At 31.7% G+C, this 2,371-nt stretch overlaps 1 protein-coding gene across 4 annotated transcripts in view; it reads left to right on the top strand.

The window, feature by feature from the left end:
- The window catches only part of LOC118736943, a 38,836-nt gene extending 37,069 nt beyond the window's left edge, over positions 1 to 1,767 (top strand). For 2 of the 4 annotated variants that reach the window (XM_036467108.1, XM_036467106.1), the window contains one exon: positions 34 to 1,767. In XM_036467108.1, the coding sequence (XP_036323001.1) occupies positions 34 to 561 (528 nt within the window). In that variant the 3' untranslated portion in view covers positions 562 to 1,767. The other 2 variants (XM_036467109.1, XM_036467107.1) reach the window with 2 other exon arrangements.
- Positions 1,768 to 2,371: the final 604 nt, after the last annotated feature.

Below are 2,371 nucleotides of genomic sequence, written 5' to 3'. Positions count from 1 at the left end.
TTTCCCTTCAACTATTTGGCATCTGTTCTCTTGGTGGTTTTGATTGGCTATATTGTGAAACTGACTTTCAAGTACATACTAAGTCCCCGTGCTTGGGCAGGTGTATGGCAGGCACCTCAAATAGGTACACACACGACACATCATAATGGGCTTCCCACAGGTACGGCACACCATGAAGATCGTCTTTCGGGCGAAAACTTAAGAATGCTTTTGAATGCCATTAGCGGCGGCACGACGACGTCGAACAAGATTACAATCAGCAATACAACTGCCACAGCGCCCTTGACGGAATCACCGGAAACGACTTCTGGGGTACAAGAGATACTACTCTCCTTAGAAAACGGTAGTAATGCTGATACTGCATCGGACGAGTCGTCCATGTCAGAGGCAGCAGCACAGAAGTCAAAGCACAACTCGCCACACAAGCAAGTAGATGAAACCGATAATAATAATGGAGTTGAAAATCAATTTGATGTATCAGATGACGGTGATAAGTCAGAAACAGTTAATGGCGTTTTTTGTTCTACAAAAAAAGTTGCCTATCCATTGCCATATCCTTAGTATTTGTGCGTAAGGCACTGCGAACGCAAAATTTTTTAGTAGAAAGGAAAATGCCATAGGCTGCAGTATGAATTGTATGAAAAAGCGTAGCATTTGTATTGCTATTGCTAAGACATTGGTTTTTATAATTTATACTTTCTATTTATTTAAATGAAATTTTTTTCCTTAGATGCATCGCAACAAAAAAGATTAAAAACGCTTAAGTGGTTTAAGGTATTCACTAAATTTGTATTCAGTAACGCCGCCAAGCGAAAGTCAGTTAATTAATTTTAATATAATATAAGAAGGCAAAGTAAGATATTGTAAGTTACTGCAACGTAACCAAGTAAAGTATAAAATAGTGTGATACGCGTATATTGTGTTAATGCTAGAAGCTATTTTTTTTATTATTTCTGAACAAATATTGTAACTATTTTAAAAAGAAAGGCAACTATAATTGTGTGTTACCTCGAATTTAGCAAAAAAAACGCAAATAAAAGTGAATTAAAATGGTAATACTACTTTTGGATTGTCCATCAAATAACAAACAACGTTAAATTTTAATTCGATTATTAGATTTTTATTTCAACTATTATTTTTAAATCTGTTTGTCACAATGTTTAATATATATGTATATTTATGTTTCCATCTGTTCATATGTGTTTAGATAAGTCTAGTATTCATGTGAGGTGTATGTATATTTACCGCCATTAAGTACAATACACACGTACGCTTTGCTTAAAATCTTTCCATGTAAGTATCGATAACATATGTACATACATATGTTGTATGATTTCTGTTATACATATACATATGTATGTATTTGTTTTGTATAAGTTTTTCTTATGTTATTTAATTGTTTGCGTACTTAAATTCATTTATTTCAAATATGCATGTATATAGCAAATAATGCGCTTTGCTTAATCTGTATACAACAGCTTTAGAAAAAAATATAATACTTATGTGAGTGTGCTTTTATTACTTCTAAATATGTTAAATATGTAGTACAAGTTGTTTTAATTTTACAACGCTTTTATTTATATATATATGTATATTTGCAACCACTTACATTCATACATATTATCAAATTCAATAATTATATGGCTTGAAATCTATGAAATGCAGAGCCAGCGAATGCGTTAAAGCACAAATGAAATATTACGTACTTAACTTTTACATGCATGTCGATCATAAATAAAAAATGCAATTGCAAGATTTCACATTTTACTATACTACATTTTTAATGCTATTGCGTTTGCCTACTCTCCATCGCTATTACGAAAAATCTACATATGCTGTTTTAATTATATAATGTATAACTTGTATTTTCCTTTTGTGTATATAATTTTTGCAATTTAGAATTACATACATATAAATTAATATTCTATTTATTCGTTGTATTTTAAATAAGTTAGTGTGATGTTACATACATATCTTCACGAGCATTTATCCGGTAAAATGTTGCGTACTGTACGGATTCGATTCGTGGCTGTTTTCCGAACAAAATTTGGACATAACATCACACTTATTAGATTCTCTAAACCCTATCTTTTACTATTATTATTATTGCGAAAATGCGAAATGCTGAATACCTTTTACCTTTTTTCTAAAAATGAATAGCTGTTGCAATTAAAAAAGGGTATCACCCTGGGAAGTAAATATGTTGTTATTAGCAACTGATACCTGCTGCTGGTATAATAAAAACAAAGTTTTAATTTCTGTGCATTTATTTAAGCAATTACTTTAACTGCCTTATCTATTACTAGAGTGATTCGTCTGCAGCCGTCATCGTTCCTCCTTGCAATTTTGTAACTCTATCGTTCGTGTTTGT

Source organism: Rhagoletis pomonella, unplaced genomic scaffold (assembly GCF_013731165.1).
Source record: "Rhagoletis pomonella isolate Grant_MI unplaced genomic scaffold, Rhpom_1.0 Rhpom_scaffold_00004, whole genome shotgun sequence".
Classification (NCBI taxonomy): Eukaryota; Metazoa; Arthropoda; class Insecta; order Diptera; family Tephritidae; genus Rhagoletis; species Rhagoletis pomonella.
This window is presented reverse-complemented; position numbering and strand designations above follow the sequence as displayed.